The sequence below is a fragment of the Hesperophylax consimilis genome, chromosome 3 (genome assembly GCF_061612785.1).
Source record: "Hesperophylax consimilis isolate HC1 chromosome 3, BYU_Hcon_1.0, whole genome shotgun sequence".
In the NCBI taxonomy this organism is placed as follows: Eukaryota; Metazoa; Arthropoda; class Insecta; order Trichoptera; family Limnephilidae; genus Hesperophylax; species Hesperophylax consimilis.
Window position 1 is genome coordinate 13,383,620 of NC_142838.1, and position 24,786 is coordinate 13,408,405.

Here is a 24,786-nt window from a genome sequence, read left to right on the forward strand (position 1 = left end):
TCTTTTTATTGGAAATGTAAAAATAAGCCAACAAATTTAAGTTAAAGATCTGGAATTCGAATACATTTTTTTTTGTATTTTGCTTCTACGATGAGGGGATAATAGGATAGTGAAGGATAATAAAAATGATATCTGAGACTGTTAACATTCTATTAACATTTCTCCGCTGCATTTTCTCGGTCGCATTGTACCGAGCCCGTCATGTCAAACTCCAATCATTGGTCGTTGTAAAATTATGTAAAACAATTTGTAAGTAGTTATTACATAAAATCGTAACATTCGCTTTTACGTCAAGTGCAGTTCCTGTAAAATGAAAGGTATCCGCTAGCCGCAAACGTTCAACATTTTGGCGGAGAATGCGAGAATGTGTAAATATTTCTGTCGAGAATGTTAGTTGGCGAGAAAGGTTTTTCTCCCATTTTTGCCAATGCGCCAAATGAGGTTATGTACTTCTCTTTGCATTTCAATGTCGAGCCAATCCTTTAAAAGCTGGGCGTTTTTGTTCTATTCGCAGCCGCCAAAAGGGATATGGTCGCTGAATCAAACTGCTTCGCTTTTCTTTATGGTAACGTCCTTAGATTCGAATCTACGTAAGGTGAGGTGTGTTGTTCATGAATAAGCTAACAGCTAACCGCATCCGAAGTGTTCGGTGACCAGCTGTTTATAATACTAGACGGGACATTACTAAATATCTGTGTGCAAAGGAAAGCTGTCGTACAAAGTACTCTTTTTCAGAGTGAATTACCTTATACAAAAATAAACTTATTTGCTAGATGGGGACGGCTCGTGTGCTAGCCGCGCGGAGTGTGAACAAAGCTAATGAAAGCGAAGGAAATACTAGTAATATTACGTCTCGGTATTTGAAAAACACTGCATGGAGAAACGGCTTTTCATTTTCACAGCTAATCTAGAGTTCGTCAATGGTTATGTACTTCCTTTTGCATAAAGATGATACGATCGTTTTTTAACCAAATGTTTCAACTTTTGTTGTTTGATCGGATCTCCTTATATTGTATCTGTGTTACTTATTGCTGACTTCTCCGTTCGTCGACGGCTAATTCGACACCGCGAAACTACTTAAAGATATAGATGAACTTAGTTGTAAACTAAGAGGCACATCAATAGAACAATATACATATTTATTTCAATGACTGAATATTTGAAAGAGCTTATTTCGGACGATTTCACGGCGAGGGATAATTCTCAGGTAATAGGATTATAAATACACTTGGTGAGCTTCGATATCGACGTTCATCGAAACAATTATTATGTGTAGAGACGCGCGCTTCGCATTCGAATCAAGATAATCCGAATTGCAATGCGATCTGAGCGCATTAGAGTTATAAGTCGTTACCTTTTGCACGTAATAGTTTTCCGGTTAACATTGCATATTTATTTATCTACATGTATTTTTTTAAATTGCCGAATTTATTGGCAAACTAGCTGAAGTCCCCGGCGTTGCACGGACTTAACGCGAGTTTTTCTAAATCAGGCTTTTACAGTGACCTACCTCATGTTTTGAAGGTCAAGTGTGCAAAATTTCACCAACTTTGGAATAAAACTGTAGGACTGTATTTGGTACAAACCCTTCAAGCCACATTTTTTGGGAATGTTACTTTTCAGTGGTTTCATATACAAGTAACAACACAAAGTAATTTTTGCTGGCATACTTAAAACTAAATTTATGCGTAGATGTTTTTTTGGCTACTTCGAGAAATCCGTAGATAAAATCTCTCGTAATCTATCTATATAAATAACAATTTTAATGTTCGTTTGTCCAAAATCTTAAATCTCCGAAAGTTCTTCGCTGATTGCTTCGAATTTTTGACACAACTTTGCATTCGAATACGCATGTGTTTTTATATACCTATATTACATAGATGTCGCCTGTGACAGGTAAAAACATGTTAAAAAAAAACAGCGCCGTCTGTTGGACAAACATTCTTTTTTTTTTTTAAATAGCGCCATCTGTTGGACGTAAAAGCAACACGCACTATTGTTTCTCTATCTGCACAGACAGACTGAGCTATATAAACGCGGTACAGCTATAGAATTTCAACATTTTGTTAAATTTAAAAAAATTACCACTTTCATGTGCACTTTATTTAGTTTTACGAATTTTTTCGTCTCCTGCAAAGTTTTTATTTTGTGACTTAAAGGGTTTTTCCAAACCACGGTCGTTATAAATCGATAGATGGATTATAACGAATTTGAAAAAAAATACGAAATATCGGACGGGTGGTCACCTGAAGTTTATGCTCTTCCTGTTTTTAAATACTCTTTTTGTAAAATCCTGCATCTTATTGATTTAAAGTGTATGATTAATCCAGTAGTTGCCGTTTCTTTGAATCGAGATGTTCGAAGCACTGACTTATTTCTGTAGTGCAATTAATTAATATCCATTTGCCAGTTTTCGTGTTATTTCGAGTCAGTCCTTAGCTTTGAGGATAAATAAGGATTACCATCAGGAAAATATTCTCATTACAATGCTGTGGTAAAATAAATACCATGCCATAGTCCATCTTACCTTGACTGACATTCTAATTCTTCTTTAGTTCTTACATTAATGTAGGCGTGATTTTAATTTCGAAGCATAAATTTTATTGTTCTCAAATATTATTTTACATGTTATTTGCCATTATTTGTCACCAAACATTTGAAAGAAATTTATAGGTTATAGATTATCGATTCCTGGAATTAATATTTTGCTACTTTTGATAAAAGCTCGATCTTTTGATATTTATAAAATGTTAAGATTTCGCCAATAGAAATCGTATTCTAGCAGCTAAATATTAGTTATCGGTACTCTAATAATGGTATATTGTCTGTTTAACAGGAATAATAAGGCATGACAGTTACATATTCATTTATTGTTAATCGTCTAGTTCTGGTATAAAATTCTCATCAAGATTCAGATAAACAAATAAAATTGTGTTAACTATGTTTTTACTGAATGAAAATATATTCACGTACATGTGAAAGGAAGAAGAACTGGAATGGCCGTGATTGATTGATTATCAAGTGAATCAGTATCATTCAGTCATGTCAATAGATGGGTTTTTTAAAAAAAATATATTGACGCCACACTGGAAGTCCCTAGAGAAATAATTTTTCTCTGGGCTATGTCATTTTTTTGCTTATTCTTTTATATAAATAATATGTACATTTTAACACAGCATCCCATTAATTAGTCAAATGCATTGAACATACAGGGTGTCCAAGGGTAAAGTGCACAAACTTCGGGAGGTGATACTACATGATGGTAGAAGTAAGATAGTTATTTATCTTTTTTACCTCCACTATTCCCGAAGTTGGTGCACTTTACCCTCAGACACCTTGTGTAGTTTTGTATTATTGATGGATGAACTGGTGGATGCAAATGCTTATCTGTTAGCCATAAGTTGATATAAATAATAGATTGTCTTTAGCTAGTGATTTTACACAAAAACGGCGCCAAACAAATCATAAACATATGATTGTTATTATATTTGGGAATCCTGAACTTATGGAGGGCCTTTTTGACGATACGATAACAGAAGAGTTTGTTTGAAGGTGAATGTCAAGGAGCGTGCGCTTAATATGAGAGTAGTGTGGCAGTCCACCTGTACGGTGAAATGGGGTGATGGTTAATTAGATAGTTAACCTGAAGTAAGTACCAATTTCCACTTGCAGCAAACTGATCTTCTCGGAGGAGAGCCTGACGCGCCAGCCGGAGGAGGTGTTTGACATCATCTGCAAGCTGGGCGAGGGATCCTATGGCAGTGTGTACAAGGCGCTGCACAAAGAGTCGGGTCAGGTGCTGGCCATCAAACAGGTGCCTGTGGACACCGACCTTCAGGAGATCATCAAGGAAATCTCTATCATGCAGCAGTGCGACAGCCCCTACGTGGTCAAGTATTACGGGAGCTACTTTAAGAACACAGACCTGTGGGTAAGTGACTGTTCATCAATCTGCATCATGCAATCAAAATGTCTACTCATATTTACCCAGAGATGGTTGATACCTAAAATAAGCTGTCACTACGGTTCTAGATACCGAAGACCAGTTATTTATCCATGTACATTTTGAACTGGTTATCAAAAAAAAAAAAAACAGCCCCTCATAAAAATAATATTAACTGTTCCAGTGACAGCAAAGTCACAGGAAAATCATCATAATTCTACTTTTAACTTCTGGTGTGCCGGCGTGCCTATCGGATACGAAAGGTGTCCCCTTGTGTCCAAGTATCCTTTCGTAACATTTTTTATTTTAAAAGAAAGACAAAAATTCCCTGGTTACGAATAACCTGACAATATTTGAAAATCTCCTACTACCACCAAGCGGAAAATGTTGCTTGTGTTGTGATAGAGGACTTAGCCAGCCGAGGAATTGAACACACAATGGCTGGTGGGACCCAAATGCGATGTCAACTCAGCCACCGACCGGACATTATTTAAACCGACCGAACGGTATTTCTACATTATGTAATTTATATTTATGTTGCATAATACGTTATTTAAAAACGCGTTAAAATGGAAAATTTGTAATGTAAATTAATTGAATTCCTTAATTCCTCACATTTTCTTAGGGTTTTCTTAAATAAAAACATGTTGGCGGCATATTAAAATGAATCACATTCTTTTGTAAACAAAATAACCCTTGCATCGCATGAAGCCCGGTACGACATGAAGTTATGTAATGAATATATTGTATTTAAAATGGATATGAGAGGAAGGTACTGACTTTGAGTCTTGTTCTCAAACTAATCTTTTTTCTTTTCTGTTTATTTTTCTAATTCATATTGTTTAAATATTTAGAATATTGTTTCCATAATTAATATCATAATGGAAGGACAAGTATTAAAAAGTGAATTGAATATAATTTATTGTTGTAATGTGTTTTTCAGATAGTGATGGAATACTGCGGGGCAGGTTCGGTGTCTGACATCATGAGACTGAGGAAGAAGACCTTGTCGGAGGACGAAATAGCAACAGTTTTATGTGATACCCTCAAAGGGTTAGAATATTTACATCTACGTAGGAAAATTCATAGGGATATTAAAGCGGGCAACATTCTACTCAACTCGGAGGGGCATGCTAAACTTGCTGATTTTGGAGTTGCTGGACAATTAACGGTGAGTTCAATGAACATCCTTTACTTGCTTATTACATGACCCTCTCACTACCGATGCCCGCACACTGTTATTTTTCAGGTCCATTAAAAAAATATTTTTATCTTATAATTTTATAACGGGATATTTACGGTATGCACAATAACTACATGTCTTCAATCCATAATATGTAACTATGATATTAACTTAAAAATGCAATGACGGCCTCCGAAGGGTAAGGCTCTGTGTTATTTCACAATTTATTCATTTCAAATAATATATATGTAGTATGCTGGCGCCACGTTACAAAGTCGATATTCAATATTCAGGACTGAAACGTTGCTTGAAATGGCTTTAGCCGTGTTTGGTGACCAGGTCTGAATAGCCAGGTACTTTCCCACCTTCTTCTTCCCCATCTCATTCACCTCCTCACTACCTTCAGCATCACAACATACCCCAATTGGGGATGCCATAGTCACGCTGGCTCCAGACGGTTGGCATTCGTGTGCGGTGTTCACATAAAAAATTTAAAAAACTGCGCTTCAAAAGTCAAATGCATTAGAGTTTTGTTTTAATTTTGAGTAACTTCATTTATATTCAGATTCTAAAAATTGCCTGAAATGGCTTAAACCATGTTTGATGACCAGACCTGAATAGCCAGGCACTTTCACACCTCCTTCTTCCCCGTCTCTTTCTCCTCACTACCTTCATAGTCTCACAAAATACCCAAATTGGGGATGCCATAGTCCCACTTGCTGCAGTTGGTTGAGAGTAGTTTGGACTCTGGTGCGGTATTCAAATAAAAAAATAAAACTTATCCTATAACTTTACCATAGAATTAGACAGATTTACGCAGAATTTTTTTTGTGCAGTACATTATTTAAAGTGTGCTCAAGTTTAAATTTATTCATCTTTCGTTTTCTGTCTGTTTCAGTCTCCCTCTCTCTTTAAAATTGTGTGATTGATAATAAATTGCGCACTGTGTTCCAGGATACCATGGCGAAGCGCAACACGGTCATCGGCACCCCCTTCTGGATGGCACCTGAGGTGATCCAAGAGATCGGCTATGACTGCGTGGCGGACATCTGGTCGCTGGGCATCACGGCCCTGGAGATGGCGGAGGGCAAGCCGCCCTATGGGGACATCCACCCCATGCGTGCCATCTTCATGATCCCCACCAAGCCGCCGCCCTCCTTCCGCGAGCCCGACAAGTGGTCGCCCGAGTTCATCGACTTTGTCAGCCTCTGTCTGGTCAAGAATCCAACTGAGAGGGCCACAGCGGGCGACTTGTTGAATCATGAATTCATTGGTAAATCTAGCCCCCTAACTAATTAAGCATTGCGCCGAGGATAACTCTGTTTCATTCACATTCATGTATTGCCGCATTCATAATGTTATAATATGGATGTAGGCTGCTGTACCACTATTATATTAAGGTTCTGGGATTATTCATATAATGATACTCCGAGATTGAATACTTAGTTTATTATTAACCTAGTACAGAGATTATAGATGCATGCTTACTAATTGCGAGCTCAAACTAATACATGGGTTTTTATACTACTATGATATGTCTAACTCTCTCTACACAGACGATTCAAAGACCTGACTTTATTGTCCACACAGTAATAAAAAAAAAAATCATAGGTACTCTTTTCATATCTCATCACTTTACTTATGTACTTTAAATTGACTGGTTGTTTCACAAGTTGAAATGTAACATTGTTAATGGCCATTCAGAGCCATTTTATTTTTTCAAAGATCCCCGTTAAATGCCAATTCTAAGGGCCTGTTGTTTCACAGAATTTGAACAATTTATAAAATTTCAAAATTAATATAATTAGCGCCCAATCCCACCTCTTTCAATTTTTGCATACAATTATCCATGTATAGAATGAATAACCACTGTGACATTACGCAGGCTTGTTTAACACCTTATGTGATATCAAACCACCCCGTAAAACCACCGTTCACCCTAACACATGCAAAGCTTCCCTCATACAGAGACGCAATTGCCTGAGTGAGATTCGTATTCACTCCATACTTGGACAGCAAAATTCTACCATACAGCTTGCCAACTGAGCTTAGCAGGCAAATAGCCCTATGATTCCCACATTCCATACGTGACCCTTTACCTTTGTATAACGGCATGATCATAGCCCTTCTCCAATCTAACGGCATGTAGCCCTCCTTTAAACATTGCTTAGAAAGATTGCAAAACCATGGGCAATTCATGTGAAACATCATTGGGCAGTTTGAATATGAACGTATTCGATTATATCCTTTACTACAACCCACTGAAGGTCCCTTGATCGTCTAATCATTCAATAAATAAAAACTACGTTTTGTGCAATATGAATTACCAATCTCTAATGTTGTTTGTATCCACTAGGGGCGGCAAAGCCGGCGACAATATTAGGGCAAATGATCGCCGAGGCTCACCAGCTGAGGGAGAACATGACTTTCCGGAGCATGGCTGCCAATGCAGTGCAACAAATCAACAATAAAAACCACACTGAAGAATCTGTAAGTGCATTTGTTATAATTATACTAGTTTGGGATGTTTCACAGAAATTCAATTTTAGCATTGTCATCAAAAGCTTTGTAAATTTTTATAGAGCCATTTAAGTGAAATACACGCTTAGTACAATTATTTTATTTCAAAAATACTTTCTGTAAGTTAGATAATAATGAGAAGTAAGTATTTCAGTTTCCAAAAATGGAAAATAATGCATTTTAAATTTTATTTCATTAAAATTAAAATTGATTTTTCACTTGGCTTCCATTATTATTGATCCAAAAGTTTTGTGGTTAGTCTTTTCCTTCTCTTATTTAACGCAAAATATCACCCTATGATCTTAAAATATGTTCTTAGGTTCTTAGTTTGGTTTTAATTAAAAAATATGAAAAAACTTCAAAATATGGCATGAAGACAAAACGTCAAATTATCTGATTTTTTTTTGACAAAACAACTACTAAAATGTATTATTTTCCATTTCCGGAAACTGAAATACTTACTTATCATTTTTATTCAACTGATTTAAGGTGTCCGTAATTTCTGTATATTTGCCGAAATATCATCTCAAGAGCTCTTTACAATGCTTTTAAAAATCTATAGATAAAATATGTTCTATTTTAATGACAGAATTAATCCATCAATCAATGATTTGCCAAGATTTAGTTGGTATTTTTAAATTTGAAATGTTTTTTTTTTAATGAAATCCCAACTCTTTTTGCTTTGAAAAATGACTTAATATCTGAAATAAAGTAACGGCAGCCCTTCAGTCATCTCTCTGTTTAAACAAATTATTTTATAAGAAAATATTTTTAAAATTTAAATAGTGCACAATAAATGAAGAATATAAGAAATTAGGAAACATGATTTTTATAAATGTAATGACAATGTTTTACGAAAAAATAAAGATAACATTTTGCTTTATGGTGCTGCCACACGCAAAGCTCACATCAAAAGTTAATGTACAGCGCATCATCTTTTCTACCGACACACGACGCTATCAAATATTTCTTCCTATGGTAGGAGAGGGGGTCAGTTGAATTCGAGAGCGGCCGAGGAACATAATTTCATCTGTCAAAGTGACAACTTTACTTACTGACAGCTTGAGCACGTTTTCGAAATGGATGATACTTGTCGCCTATTGCTGGATCTGTTGGACAGCTCATCCTCAGATGATGATGCCGCCAACTATATAATTATAAATGCTATTTATAAACTTTTTAGATTTTAAACAATCTGCGCGTAAATAGCGCACTTTCACATAACCTGACATAACCTCTCCGTCGAATCAGGAAATTCGCAGTTCGCACGCCGATCGACGAAAGCGACATATAATAAATTATTGTAAAATAAGCTCAACTTTCGTCCAAGCCGTCCAACTTTTATCAAAAAACCGAATGATATTACCATATAAACATACTGAGATTAAAAATATGATTAATTTTGAAAGGGCGAAAATTTGTTTACTTCAAATTCAAATATTGATTATATTTATATTTTAAATATATGTTAAGTATGTTTGCCAAATAAAGTTTTTTTTTATGTTTCTAAATTTACTAGCACACATGACGATATGAGCTAACATAATAAATAAGAAATGCATTATTAGGCTGCTTATGTCATGGCTGTCAAAGGGAACACGGAACTTAGTTGGTAGCTCCGTAATTAAAATGACCCCCTCTCCTTTTTACGGCGGAGAGGGGGACGCATAACTTTTCAAATATCGCGTCGGGAGCGGTTACGTAAAATAAATTCGGTTAGCGAAGTTCAGAACCACACTTATAGCGCGTTATCTTTTTACGTGTGTCGGGTCTGTATGGGATTGTATGGCGAGCGCTATTGTGCTTTATATTATCTGTTGATGTGAGCTTTGCGTGTGGCAGCACCATTACTTTTACATTGTATCATATTTTTCCTCCTGAAAAATGTTGATTTTTACAAGGTCCACAAAATATTGAAATTTTTACACAGTCCACAAAATATTGAAATTTTTACACAGTCCACAAAATATTGAAATTTTTACACAGTCCACAAAATATTAAAATTTTTACAGTCCACAAAATATTAAAATTTTTACACAGTCCACAAAATATTGAAATTTATATTTTTCATCTCTTTTGTTGGAACACGAAATCACAGAACACAAAACCATTTTTCACTTAAAAGAATAAATCATGGAAGCCAAATCGAGCAACCTAACTGCACAAGCCTAGACTAACTGCGATAGAATGATGTCTTTACAAGTTTTTTTGCCCCAAACAGTCTGACCTTGACCCCAAGTATGCATTAGCATACTTTCCATACAGATTGCCATTCCTTAGGTTCTTACTTCTATGGTACTGTCTTGTTACCGTCCTGCCTGAAACGTGGAACAAAAATAAATATAGCCATTCAGGGGTATTCAACATTGAATTAATAATTTTAAACAAATCCATTAAATCACAAATAATTCTTCATTCCGGTAATTTTAATAAATTTAATGAATAAAGTAGGTAGCTGTAATGTAGGTATTATCTAGGAATACTTGCACGTGTCTTAAGATTTTATTTTAGATTCTTTCAATCGTGTGTGAGTGAACAGTGAGTGACAATGTATTAATAGTATTGATATTATGAAAGTCAGTGTATCATATGAGACATGTGACTGTTCCAGGATGATGACAGAGGGGACGGTTGCGGGACGTTACGCAATCCCGGTGGAGACGGGGTGGAGTGCGGCACGCTGGTGCCGGGACGGGGCGGAACACTCCTGCCCGACCAGCAGCCCGACCTTGGCACCATGGTCATCAACAGCGACTCCGATGAACAGACCATGAAACGTGAGTACCATTTAGGATAGACGCTACGGTCTGCCTAACTCACTTGGGCCACAGACCCATTGTGCTATCTCCAGTGTTTAACCTGTTGACCATCTTATTATTGATTTACATTTCATGTTCATCATAAGATGACCCTGATTAACCCCGGAAAAGTTAACTTTAAATATCCAATTTGGTAGATTTTTAAATTTAAAATAATTATCAGTTAGATGTCTAAATTCACATTAGGGTTCTTCATTTTGGTTTTAAGTCAAATTTAATTTGAAGAACAGCGGTTAATAAAATGTTTTGATATTTCCAGGACATGACACTGGAACCTGTGACAACCAGCGCCCCAAATATCGTCCCCTGTTCCTGGAGCACTTTGACAAGAAGGAGCCAGATCACATCATCATAGAAAGCAATAACTCGGAAACAAATAGTAATATAATGATGGTGGCCGCCAAGGAGAATAAGAATAATATGAACAACATCGGCATGATGCATCACCCCGTTCACAGAGAAACCATGGACCCCCATCAGCCAACGCATAATTATAATCAACTCAATGAAGAAAGGCAGAGGTAGCTTGCTCTTCATTCAAATTAGTTTATTATCATTTTTTCTTTTGAGGTAAAAGTTTTTCGTAAACCGAAACTACGAGAGTTGTCTGTTTGTTTTAAATGAAAAAAACGATAAAAAATTTTAAAAAGGGTATACATACTTGCAAAAAATAACATCAATTTTCTTTTATTTTATGTTTGTTCGCGCAATATATATGGGATTGTTAGGTATGCATCCACAGGCTTAAAGGACAAGTGTAATGTCAATACCAAATCCTGCAAATGTCCTACCTACCCTCTTACCCATCCCAAAATGTCACCATATTAAAAATATTGTTGCAACACATGTAAAATCTGACAAGTGGTGTCAGTTGCTTATCAGAGTTCGGAGTGATAATTAATATCAGACAGGGCGATAATACATATATTTTGTGAAGTGAAATCAACCAATACTCCTGGAGACGTGTGATAGTCATCAACGGGTGAGTCCATCTTTCCTGCATTCCAATCTGGGCTTATCTTGTGCTCCAGAAGCCCAGATTTATACCTTTGATTATTGCACTGTCCATCGGGTTTGTCGGATGCATATATCGTCCCATACCTATCATTCGGAGTAGTTTGGGACTGGTCCTTTGGGCGTGTGGCATAGGGCCTCATAGAGCCTCTGCACCACCTCTAAAATATAGTGGAGTCGCAGCTTCGCGACATCATTTTTGGTTCTTTCGAGCCGGATTACCAACGGGGTATTTAAAATTAACATATTTAAAGTTATAAATAAATATTATTTCCTCTTTATACTTTGTTAATTTGTATGTACTAGGTTGCATTTGTAATTATTGTTGTGTTTAAATTTCTACATACAATTAATCATGGCGACTAGCGATAGTACTCAGGATATTAAAATCAAGTTAGTAGAATCGAAGATTAATTTGATGCATAATCGTGTTAATGAATTATACGAGAAAGCGAAAAGTATTGCGGACAGGGAGACGAGAAGTTCGGAGGATTTTCTTAAACAAACGGTTAATATAGCTACATATTATGCACAATTTAACACATTTTGTGATGAATTTCATACACTTCAGTTGAAAAAGGATTCAAATTACAATATGAATTTCGATTTATGGAGTAAATTCGAAAATAAGTACTGTTTTGTAGTTTCTATACGCGAAAGCATTATAGCAAAGCAAGATTCATCACGTGATCGACAGAAGTTAAATAATTCACCATTAATTAAACTCCCACCGATCGAGATGCCATCGTTCGATGGTAATCAAGAGAATTGGTCGATATTTTATGAAGCTTTTAAATTAAACATTCACTCAAATCAAAATTTGAATACGTCGCAAAAGATGCAATATCTGATAGGGAAACTCCAAGGAAAGGCGTTGTCAGTTTTTGCGGGAATACTTCCGAACGAACAAAATTATTTTTCAATTTGGGAAGCTCTCGAAAAGAAATATCAGGACAAACGCGTGCTAGGTACCTTTTATCTGAACAATATTTTGAATTTAAAATTATTGGCACCTAGTAACCCAAATGAGTTAAATAATTTTATTGAACGGTTTGCGTCTTCCATAGCTGCACTCAAGGAATTAGGTATTGATGACCTAACCGATTTTATAATATTACATGTTGCACTGAAAAAATTAGATATACAGTTGGTGCAAAATTTCGAAATGTCTATACGGGAGAAAGCTATACCTACATATACCGATTTAATAGAATACATTCGGTCGCATGTTAAAATCCTAGAACGAACTGGGCAAAATGATAATAAAGTTGTTAATAATAAAAACAAAGTTACGCATTCATTCGCTGTGGTCGAACCGAAGTCAAGTAATAATAATCGTAACAGGTGTCGGAAATGTAATCATTCTGATCATGTTGAATTGTTTAAATGTGAACAATTTAACGAATTAAGACCAAATGCTCGCTTTCAGTTTGTGAAATTAAATAATTTATGTGTAAACTGCTTAAGCGATAAACATAAAACTGTGAAATGTCCATCTAAATCGGATTGTAGAATTTGTAAAAAACGACATCACACCGCTCTGCATTTTGAGAGCACGGTGAATACTGAAAGTCAATCGAAAAACGAAGCCATTACATTAATAGCGCGTAATCATAAACATCATAATAATTTTTCTTCGGGTAATATAGCTACGAATGTACTACTGTCAACCGCGCAGTTATTTGCTTATGACAATAAAAATAATCAAGTAACCGTAAGGTGTTTAATTGATTGCGCCTCGCAACAAAATTTAATCAGTTTAAACACTTGTAATGAATTAAATCTTAAAATAATTCCTTTAAATAATTCAGTAGTTAAAAGTGTTGGTTCAGTAGAGACACCAATATTGGGACACGTTGCGTTAAAAATTAAATCCCGCGTTTCAGAAGATACTTATAAAATTAGTCTATTAGTTGTCGATAAAATAACTGATAAGCTTCCTACACAACATGTTGACACAAAGTCATGTGAGCATTTAGTGGGTTTAAACTTAGCGGATGAATCCTGGAACGTTCCATCCGATGTTGATATCTTATTAGGTGCACAGTTATTTCCATATATTCTGCTGGGGAATAAGGTTTTATCTAAACATAATACGAATGCACCACCGGCTATACAGACAGTATTCGGGTATATTGTAATGGGTGAAATACCTACGTGTACGCCGGAGGTTTCGTGGACGTTCGGCCCCATAACCAATGTAGATTTATATAATGCGTTATCCAAGTTTTGGACGATGGAAGACATGCCTATTAAGTCGTTGATGAGTGCTGAAGATGCAGAATGTGAGAAAATGTACCTCGAGTCAGTCCAACGGGATGAATCGGGAAGGTATATTGTATCTTTACCGTTTAAGATAGATCCTAATAATTTAGGTGATTCGCGCCGTGTCGCGCAGCGTCGATATGAATATTTAGAACGGAAATTTAATACTTCGCCAGAATTGCATTGCAGTTATAATGAAGTAGTTTCTGAATATCTGGAAAAGGGATATATGAGGGTTGAAGTTCCGTCTTCATCTAATATTGATGAGGGATATTTCATTCCTCATCACGCAGTAATTCGTAAAGATAAATCAACAACTAAAACTCGTGTTGTATTAGATGCAAGTACAAAGACCAGTTCAGGGTTTTCACTTAATGATACTTTGTATACAGGTCCAAATTTGCAATCTAATTTATTTACACTTTTAATTAAATTTCGCTTATTCGCTGTAGCATTAACCGCAGATGTTAAGCAAATGTATCTACGTATAATGGTAACGGAAAGCCATCGTAAATATCAAAAAATTCTTTATAGATTTCACGAAGATGAACAAATTGGAGTTTATCAATTTAATTCACTCGCGTTTGGTTTGAACTGTTCACCATTTCTAGCAATGCGAACTATACGGCAGCTAGCGAGCGATGAAAGAAATCGTTATCCGAAAGCGGCGGAAGTTGCAATTAATGATTTATATATGGACGATTTTGTATATTCTGTAAATACTATAAGTGAAGGCATCACTTTGGCTACAGATTTAATGGCGATGTTCAAGTGTGGAGGATTTGAATTAGTCAAATGGTCGAGTAATTCTCCTCATTTACTGGCCCAATTACCAGAGTCGCACCGCGCGACAATGGATTTTTCGGATAAATGTAGCATTTTAGGATTAAAATGGGATCCGATATCTGATTGTTTTCGATTTATGATATGTCCGACGGAGGAAAAAACTATATGTAAAAGATCAATTCTTTCCACAATAGCTCGTTTATTCGATGTATTAGGTTTGGTTGCTCCGGTAATTTTATATGCCAAATTACTTTTACAAGAGCTGTGGTTAGAGAAAGTAGGATGGGACGAGGAACTACCCCAAAGTATTGTTAATAGATATGTCAAATTCAAGGAAGAATTACCGATGCTTTCTAATTTAAATTTACCTCGATATTTGGGAGTAAAGGAGGACTGCACGATAAATATTATCGCCTTCGCAGATGCGAGTATGAAAGCATACGGTTGTGTAATATATCTTCATGTCACGGATAAGGGTGGCAACACTACAATGAATTTGATATGTTCTAAATCCAAGGTGGCCCCTCTGAAAACAGTGTCACTCGCTCGATTGGAATTATGCGCTGTGCTTATTTTATCTAGACTCGTTAGATCTATTATAGATACTTATAGAAATCGCGTTTCGATAAACGATATATTTGCTTTTTCAGATTCAAAAATAGCACTTTCTTGGATTCACTCGTCCCCTCACCGGTGGCAAACTTTTGTAGCTAATCGAGTCAGTGAAATTCAGGAAAATTTACCCGCGAAACATTTTTATCACATAGATGGCGTTACCAATCCTAGTGATTGTTTATCACGAGGACTACTGCCTGCTCAGCTGGTCGATCATTCTCTTTGGTGGCACGGTCCGCCCTGGGCTGTGAACCCAGTATCCGAGTGGCCTGTCGAAAGATTTTCCCCCTCACGAGAGGAGGAGAATACTTTGGAATTGAAAAAATCGCATACATTTACGATAACGTCAATAGAGGAAAATTCTCCGATATATAATCTCGCTTTAAAAATTTCCTCATGGCCAAAACTGCTGAGAATTGTGGTATATATTTTACGATTTATGCGAAAGTTATCACGCTCAACAGTTATAAGTTCCACGGAATTAAACATTGCTGAAATGAATGTATTAAAAGCTTTACAGAATAGGTATTTTAGTGCCGATATACAATTAATACAGAGGGATAAATTATGCTCACCTTCAATCCGAAAACTAAACCCGTTCTTAGATCATAATGGCTTGTTACGTATAGGTGGTAGATTAACAAACGCGAATATACCTTTTGAAAACAAACATCCAGTACTTCTGCCAAGACAGGATCATATTGTCGATATAATTATAGACTTTCACCATCGTGTGAATTGTCATACTGGTGCACATCTCCTTATGTCAATAATTAGACAGCGTTATTGGATCTTATCGGGGAGAAATCTAATACGCAAAAGAGTACATGCTTGTAATTTCTGTTTTAAAACTGCACCTTCTAATATTATACCGCTAATGGCAGATTTACCTACAGCTAGAGTTCAGGAAGCAAAGGCATTTACACATACGGGTGTAGATTTTGCCGGACCAATAAATATAACCCTTTCTAGGCGTCGTGGGGTAAAAAGTCAAAAGGCATATATATGTCTATTTATTTGTTTAACAACGAAGGCTATACATATGGAAGTGGTATCAGATCTAAGCACGGACAATTTTTTAAACGCATTTAAGCGTTTTCTATCCAGACGCGGACCGGTTTCGTGTATGTACAGTGACAATGCGACAAATTTCATAGGCGCAAAGAATTGTCTGGATGACTTATATAATTTTTTAGAGGCAAATTCAACTAAAGAAGTTCTTCGTAATGAATTTAACAATCGGAGAATTGAATGGAAGACGATTCCACCCCGCGCTCCTCACTTTGGAGGATTATGGGAGTCAAATATTAAATGCATTAAATCGCATCTGTATAGGGTTGTGGGTACTCAACTTTTATGTTATGAAGAGCTTCTCACAGTTCTGACACAAATAGAGGCTGTACTTAATTCACGGCCATTATGTTTATTAAGCAGTTCTCATTATCCAGAAGCTCTTACTCCGGCTCATTTTCTGATGTCTACCCCGATTCAGCATCTACCTGCTTATGATTTGACTAATGAAAGCATTAGTCTACTGAAAAGGAAAGAGCTTTTGGACCACCTCGTTCAATCTTATTGGAAGAAGTGGCATATAGAGTATCTTCACTCTCTGCAGATGAGAAAAAAATGGAATAGTCCCGCGAATAACATTCTAGTAGGTACCATAGTATTGGTGCATCAAGAGGATGCGCCTCCACTTTATTGGCCGGTGGGCGTTGTTGAGGAGGTGTTCCCTGGTAAAGACGGAGTGGTTCGTGTCGCACGCGTAAGGACCCCTTCCGGGAACTTTAAACGACCAGTCGTAAAATTGTGTCCTTTGCCTACACAATAATTATTATTTCTTTATTTCATTATTTTATAAATTTTCGTTTTAACTTTGCAATATTAATAGCGTATTGATAAGAATATTTATATTTCATCTTTCGTTTTACATTTAACTTTTTACTTTATTTGAAAGTACTTAAAATTTCGGAAGGTACTTTCAACGCCGGGAGAATGTTCGCGCAATATATATGGGATTGTTAGGTATGCATCCACAGGCTTAAAGGACAAGTGTAATGTCAATACCAAATCCTGCAAATGTCCTACCTACCCTCTTACCCATCCCAAAATGTCACCATATTAAAAATATTGTTGCAACACATGTAAAATCTGACAAGTGGTGTCAGTTGCTTATCAGAGTTCGGAGTGATAATTAATATCAGACAGGGCGATAATACATATATTTTGTGAAGTGAAATCAACCAATACTCCTGGAGACGTGTGATAGTCATCAACGGGTGAGTCCATCTTTCCTGCATTCCAATCTGGGCTTATCTTGTGCTCCAGAAGCCCATATTTATACCTTTGATTATTGCACTGTCCATCGGGTTTGTCGGATGCATATATCGTCCCATACCTATCATTCGGAGTAGTTTGGGACTGGTCCTTTGGGCGTGTGGCATAGGGCCTCATAGAGCCTCTGCACCACCTCTAAAATATAGTGGAGTCGCAGCTTCGCGACACCAATGTTGGCTTAATGCGAGAGCAAACCCTTGTCTCTCAGTCTACTCAGAAGTGAAAGTTCGTTATACGATGCACCATTCTCTTGCGCCCATTGATTACCCAGCTCAAATTTGTTAATCGTTGACTTATTTATTGATTACCGCAGCTCAACTGTATTTCAAATATCATTATTATTTAAAAAAAATTATTACTTTCAATTGCAAAGTTTGTACATGATGTAGGTATAAAGTATGAATTCAATTTTTTTCACAATCCTCATTAGGGTTTTCTATCCTGAGGCGGCCTGTAGTTTTTAAACTTTTGTATTTAGATTCAAGTTGTCTTTAGATCGTCTTCATAATGTTTGTAAGTTGAATATCACTTTGTTCTCTCATCCATGTTTTTACTTTTGTTTTAAATATATTCATTTCTGTTATTTTTTGCTAAATTTGATAGAGCATTGTATAATTTCATAGCATAGAATTTAATATTTCTCTGTCCAAAAGATGTATTCAAACTGGGAGTAACCAGTATATTCTGACTTATTGATCTGGTTGAGTATGTATGTTGGGCAGTGGAGTATTCAGATGTTTTATTTTAAATAAAATATTTTTTGAATAAAAATTTTGTAGACTGACGGAGTCTTAAGTACTCCTTTTTGGGCTATGTTGAGCCGCTCTGTGTGAGTGCTCAAGGCAGAACCCCAACCAGTTATCCCGTACTCTATTAGTGATTGACACAAAGCATAGTACACTTTTTTAATGTCGTTAATGTTGAGGATATTTCGGATGTTTCTAAAAAAGTATATGTACATGATGAGTTTTTTTTTGTAATTACGCCAATGTGTGAGTTCCATCGGAGATTTTCATGGATTTCAATTCCAAGATATTTGATGGTTTTGGAGTGTGCTATAGTGGGACAAGGCATGATAAACATTCATTATCTTGACAGATTCCTTGGCATGTATGTAATTTGAGAATAAAGTCATCCGACGGCTGTCCTCTGGCTGTTATAGAAAATGTCAGATATTATGTTTTATTGACATTAAGTGTGAGGGAATTTCTCTTAAGCCAGTTTTGCAGGAGACCATGTCCATGTTCCATATTATACTTAGAGAAGATCAACCAACTATATGTTAGTTTTAATGAATTGATTGGATTGCAGGTTGGAGGCCGGAGAGATGACGCCGCCCCTCCCCCCACCTCCTCACCCCATCAACTGTCACCATGACAACAACCAGCCCAAGTTCCAAAGAAACTTTGTGGATAGTACTGATTTTGAATTTGTAAGTATACTTCATTATCAGTGCAGGAGAGCACATCAACTTCATAGAAGTCCATAGAAGATAGATAACTATAGTGTGTTGTCTATTTGCAGCTGAAGTTCCTCACATACGAAGAGCTGCAGGAGAGGATGTCCAACCTGGACTCGGAGATGGAGCGGGAGATAGATGAGCTGCACCGGAGGTACCAGACCAAACGCCAGCCCATCCTGGACGCCATGGACACCAAGAGGAAGCGCCAACAGAACTTTTAGTACCAAACAAACCACCAAGGCTCAATACTCGATACGTATCAAATTAATCATTATTGTGATTTTGTCGGGAGTTCTTCACGCTTATTTGATACCCATTATTGTTTGGATCCAGATAGATTATTTATTCATTAAGATATATAAATAGCTTTCAGCGAGATTGTGTTGAAACAAAAATGTTGTTTAAACAAGGTTATGATTATGAAAATTTTACTTTATTGAACTCTTTAAACGCGTGATGTTTCGATGCTAGGTGCCCCTGTTCAAGACAACTGTTGTGTTGTCCGCGTACGGGGCACGGCCGCTCGCAACCCAACTGCTGTGACGTCTGCGTACAACAGGTTAATGCAAGCATTGTTGATCCTTGTTACATTTATTTATCTTGCAGTTAAAATAAAAAAAGATGGATTGTTGCGAGTTGAATAATATATAAATTTTACCATTAAAATACCATTGAATCTAATTATTATTAAGAACAACAGAAAATTGTACAAAAGTCAAATGAGTGAATATTACAAAAACTTTTAATACATCATATTCACAGATCAATAGCTCTGCCACCCGTACAAACTGATAAATTATATTTTTAAAGATGTTTGAAACCTTGATGGGTTATGAGTGCGTGACAATTTTAATTGTAGTAATTGTAGTAACATGTGGTACTAACCAAACAATAAAGTAAAACATTTTTACTTGCAAAAAATTAAACATATTCGCGATACCCGGTACTACTAATATTTTTCTTATTTCTGTGTATATAACATGTACAAAATAAATTGTTGCCAAGGATCTACTTGTACTGCAAAGAAAATTCCGTTCAGCCACTTGAGATCCACGGTAGCACACCAAATCCATTTCTTTTTTATGTGATGCCATTTCATAATTTGAGTTCAACAAATTGTGATGGCAGGGAAGCACACTATATTTTTTGAGATCTTTAGATAATTATTTTTAACATTTTGAATTCCGTTGTACGTGAACAATTTACTAGAAATCCAATAACAATTTTTAAAGCTTGGCTTATTTATCCTTATTCTGTTGTAGAGGTTATTACTTTTATATATATGTATAAATAAACGAGAACAAATAACCACTTATGTCACTCCACGCTTTTTTAAGGTTGATTTAAACTTTGAATTAGCAAGGGGTTAGTGTTAGCCACTATTAAACCAACATAATTATTGTATTTTCCATTTGGTGGCCTCTCTTCTGGTTTTACCCTAACACTAATCAATAATCATTTCCAATCAATGTGTAATTCGGCCTTTAGGCTTATGTAAGGTTTATTGTGATTTGGGAGATCGGCTATGTCCATCTGCTTGAAAAACGTGTAAATTGCAACAATTTTATATGTACGTATATATACGATAAACTTTCATATTTTATTGCAAAAAACTAGTATGCATATGTATATATAGTTTTTTGCAATAAAATATGAAAGTTTATCGCAAAATGAACTGTACAAGAATGATCCGGAATGAGTTTTCTAACTCATTGGAATTTATAAATATATGTATTATAAAATATGTTCTGTAATATTATATATTACGCAAATAAATCCTCATTAGATTATCGTCGCTTTGAATTCATCACTGCATCAGTCACCCAGAAATGTAACTTGACGGTGACAATAATAATTCTAATAATAAAATCCCTGCTTCAGTTTTAGTGACTTGTAGTATTTTCACACTTATCCCAAAATAAAACTAATTTAAACACTAATAAGCCCCATTCACTGTACGTGCGTTTTCCTTGGCAGCCAGCAAGCCCAGGCACGATTTTTGAGGCACATCAACTCCACACACCGTAAGTTTTGGCTGTGTGCCAAGCAAAACGCACATCCAGGATGTATAGTGAATGGGGCCTATTATGCTACATATACATACGCGAGCCGAACTGCCGAACTGAACCTCAAATTATAGGAAAGGAATGAAGCAACCGCAAATGGTGCAAAACACCGCTTGCAGTTGCTTCGTTCCTTTCCCGTAATTCGTGGCTCGGTTCGCAAATGTATACTTACCATTATACAGACAAAACAACCAGCCAATCCCTAGAGAATCATTATCTTTTATTACAGTGAAACTCTCTTAAAAAGTTTTCCAAGGGACCGGGATAAAAACGGGAAAGCCTTAAATCATGTGGGATAAGTGGGCCATTTTTCAAATTCAGTCTTCAAGTAACCGAAAAAACCAAATTTCTTAAACGAGTTTCACTGTTTTTAAGTATATAATTCTTTGACAAGGCAGTTGAAAGTATTAATAAAAATTTACAATCTTAATTTAATTATTATAAAAAGGTTTTTGTCTCTTAAAAATTTGAATTACGCTAAGATGGATGGCATTGACGGTATGTTTAATGAGGTGGAAAAACAAGCTCATAGCTCTAACTCTTTACCAAGCTAATTCTGTCTCTGTTCGGAATAGGCTCAATATGTTGCATTTTATTTGGCCTTGAAATGATTGTTTATTTTTATGTATTTTATATCATTGAGTATTTGTAAGTACGTAATAATATGCACCTTATATGAGTGAGTCGTTGGATTTCTGTACATACTCCATATTTTTCTATTGTGACTAAAACATTATAATAATATAGGGAACATAAATATGAATAATGAACACCTATTTTATTTAATAAATAAATGGTCAGAAGTGATTCTAGATTTATACTTTTCAATGAATGCAGTATGTAATGTAATACACAAAGGTTGGGGAGATATTTGGTCAACTTTCACCTGCCAACCAATCAATCCCTTCTACATATTTATTAATGATAATGCTTGTTACGTTGGTTTCCTCACGCCCTTCTTCCACAGGGATATGCAAGTATCTGGTCCTCATATTGTGTACTCACATCGCAAAAAAACTGGTTGCGCAGTCTGTACACGTTGCATTTACCTCATTCCTTTAACAGTAATCCGGTCCCTTTAATGAAGTTCACCAGGGTTGTCATTGGATATGTGGCTATGTCTTCTGGTTCTACAATGTGTCTTCCCAGGTATCTGAGCCTTGTTCCCAACAGAGCGGGACATTGTCACCAAAGGTGAATTGGAGTCTCTTCATCCTCTTCACATTTCCTGCATCTGTTGGTGTTTTCCACTCCCAACAACGTGCCTCCTGAGATGACAGTGTCCCGTTAGTCCCTGTAGTCCTACCAGTTCCCTCAGTGAGTTTCTTTCCTTATTGAGTAGTTGTCTGGTTCGCCCACACATCGTTAAATATACAAATTAAATCTACAATCATTCTTGAATTCTCGAAACGTGAAAATAGAATGTCTTCATAACCTCATTCACAACCAATCGGTTGCTGTAGCTGTCATTCTTTGTTGACTTTTTTATTCCTAGCATTGATCTAAAGCACACATAAGGACAGTTTGACACAAGTGACTCCATGTTTAAAGTCTAAACGACCTAGCCCAACTGGTTGCGGGAGACTGGCGTCGGCGACAAGTTTGCAAAATGTCGGCAACGTGTGTACGAACTTCCGCACATATGTATGGCAGTCGTCAGCAAGATACTTGAATCCTCGAATATCAGATACTTAAATATCCCCTGGAAGAAGGTGCATTTTTGAATTTGAATACATACATACTGGAAAACACGTCAGGGTTCTCTCCGCTGCAGCTCCGCGATTGTATATCAACCCTGACGTGCGCACCGAGCTTTTATTGCTTTTATAAGTCATGCTCACCATTAGCATCTCGCAAAGGCCAAGTCTATCTTTGGCAGGTTCAGCTTCCTTGTATTTATTTATATGGAAGGATATTTGCTAGTGCGAGAATCAACTTTGTCTAACAGGTGGTATTATTGACTGGCCCGAATTGAACCAGCCAAAGTAAAAAGACTTGAGTGATGTGCCAAATCTAATAGTTACGTTATGTATTGATAATGCTATTTGGACAATTTATACAGCGTCATTTTTGTCAAAAACCACCTCAAGGATTTCAAGGATGCAAGTGTTGTCAATGTAATATTTAGATTTGACATATCAACAAAAGTTAAGTTAGTTATACATATTTAGGGCAGTCAAAAGAAGGAAGTTAAAATCTAGACATTTTGCTATCTATTTTCTTTTTATAGTCCGTAGTGCAGGATTCAAACATGCTTCCCCTGAATAAACATATTTTTATAGTGAGGGATATGTATAATAATTATTGTAGATTTATTGACCTTTGTACGATACAAATGCACTATTTTTGGTTATTTGACTCCATACAATAAAGAAGAAAACTAGAAGTGCCTTCCATATAAATTTGATTAGAAGCAAATGTATCACGGACTTCGTACCTTTTGGTTGTAAACCATTTAGCATGCGGTCTGTCTCTCTTACACTTGCCTGAAAATTGTATATCACCATCCCATTTGAATTTCATCAACATTGTGAATCACAATTTTGTATGGAAATATAGGATCAAAGTGGGGCGCTTCTTGTGTTATTCTTTATTATATGTTTGACTTCCTTAGTTTTCATCTTTTTCTTAGACAAAGTATGTGCGGATTAAAAAAAATAGTATTTTTACACCGTGTTGAAAATATTTTGTGATAACATTGCCATTTGACAAATGTGTGTATTTTTATAAGTCATGATCAACAGAGTGGTATGTGTAATGTCTAATCAAGAGTATTTATAAAGAATTGTGTATTTATATAGTGTTTGTTTGTTTGTTGCAAGAATGGGTGGAATCTCCTAGCAAATAATTCTTTCACTTAGTACAACTGCTATTTCCTTATAATATTATGTAATACGGCATGAGAAATGCGTACAATGCAATAAGTGTCGCCATATTCAATAAATACTTGTTTCATCAATAAACCAATTACATTTATTTACACAATACATCACTATAAATAAATGACAATATACATCTTATCAATACACATTATGTTTATAAATTACCTTTCCTCCGAGGAAAAAACTTATATCAATTTAAAAGTTCCCTAGAATGAGAGGCTACTAGTTACTACAATATACATTGAAAACTATTAAGTTTTCAGATTAAGATCAGGACATGATTTATTTAACCTCTTGTTGGCCAGCGTATCCTTAAGGATACATTGAAAAAGAAATCATTTCTCTGAGTATGACTAGCTATTCTGGGGAAACTACATATGGTAGATTATAATAATATTTTTATAAATACATATATTATATATATCTGGTAAGACATTAGAATTAAAAAAAAACATCATATTGCAGTAGAAAGAAAAGGTATTACGAAAATAGCATCAGCTGGCAATTTAGCATCGGCGATCAAGAAGTTAAGGAGAAGAATATAATCAAATTTCTAAAATTATGTAAATTAAAAAATAAATACCCGATAAAAAAAAAATGGTTCCATGATAACTCAACACAATGACAATTTAACACACATTTAAACTGATATAAATTCATTAAAAGTGATGAAAAAAAACTAACATATAAACATAACCTATTTAATCTAGTTTTTGTTTCTCACTTTTCATGACTTTATAATACATTTTAAAGGTGTGTTGAATTCACATTTTGACGAGTTATCCGGTCACCGAGACAATCATTGATTAAGAAACTAAAACATTAGTGGTCGCAAGCTAGAAGCCTTGAATGTACATAGGATAATGCACAAGGGCCATCCAGACAGGAAAAATC

The 24,786-nt window shown here is 35.8% G+C and overlaps 1 protein-coding gene across 1 annotated transcript in view; it reads left to right on the forward strand.

The window, feature by feature from the left end:
• Positions 1-23,973, forward strand: part of hpo (serine/threonine-protein kinase hippo) — a 37,832-nt gene extending 13,859 nt beyond the window's left edge. The window contains exons 2-9 of the mRNA XM_089648428.1: positions 3,673-3,931; positions 4,887-5,114; positions 6,081-6,399; positions 7,483-7,616; positions 10,258-10,423; positions 10,725-10,986; positions 18,794-18,914; positions 19,007-23,973. Coding sequence (XP_089504554.1) covers positions 3,673-3,931; positions 4,887-5,114; positions 6,081-6,399; positions 7,483-7,616; positions 10,258-10,423; positions 10,725-10,986; positions 18,794-18,914; positions 19,007-19,165 — 1,648 coding nt within the window. The 3' untranslated portion in view covers positions 19,166-23,973. The remainder of the gene's footprint in view (positions 1-3,672; positions 3,932-4,886; positions 5,115-6,080; positions 6,400-7,482; positions 7,617-10,257; positions 10,424-10,724; positions 10,987-18,793; positions 18,915-19,006) is intronic.
• Positions 23,974-24,786: the final 813 nt, after the last annotated feature.